The 547-nt window shown below is 48.6% G+C and overlaps 1 protein-coding gene across 1 annotated transcript in view; it reads right to left on the bottom strand.

Moving 5' to 3' along the window:
• The window catches only part of TEOVI_000202900 (Transmembrane amino acid transporter protein/Tryptophan/tyrosine permease family, putative), a gene marked incomplete at both ends in the record, with an annotated part of 525 nt that extends 18 nt beyond the window's left edge, over positions 1 to 507 (bottom strand). The window contains one exon of the mRNA XM_067225162.1: positions 1 to 507. Within this exon, the coding sequence (XP_067081263.1) occupies positions 1 to 507 (507 nt within the window).
• Between the last annotated feature and the right edge of the window lie 40 nt (positions 508 to 547).

Here is a 547-nt window from a genome sequence, read left to right as displayed (position 1 = left end):
CACAGCCTTCAAAATGATACCAATAATGATGACGTAAGCAACGGAGCCGCCAAAGCACATCACTATCATAAGTCCCGCAGTGTAGTAACCAGCGAGAGGACCCATCACCCTCCGCGCAGCTTCTCCGTAATTACGCGCTCCCGTCTTCACTGCAACCTTTGCAAGAAGATTAAGAGAGTACACCGTGCCAACCGCAACGCAAACAAGGTAAATGCAGGACATAACAATCCCACTCAAATTGAAACCAGTCGGAAGTGAGCAAATGCCAGCACCCAATGTAGCAGAGGCCAGGTTCAGGGCACAGGACCACAATCCACCATGGGGAATAAACTTCTCAAGAAGTACGGCGAAAAGCGAGGGCTTCACTTCCTTTACCACATCATCCTGGCCTTTCTGAGCTACATCAAGTGCAATACCGTCCGAAGATAATTTTACATCACCACCATGAGCAAAAGGATCCGTGTCACGAGGACCCTTGTCACTGCCTTCACTGGACTGATTTGTCATATTGGTAGCGTATTATGTGATACGAACCTTACGCTTCAGG

This window comes from Trypanosoma equiperdum (genome assembly GCF_001457755.1).
Source record: "Trypanosoma equiperdum strain OVI genome assembly, contig: ctg_485, whole genome shotgun sequence".
Taxonomy (NCBI): domain Eukaryota; phylum Euglenozoa; class Kinetoplastea; order Trypanosomatida; family Trypanosomatidae; genus Trypanosoma; species Trypanosoma equiperdum.
The sequence above is the reverse complement of the archived record's forward strand: the minus strand, read 5'-3'. Positions and strand labels throughout refer to the sequence as shown.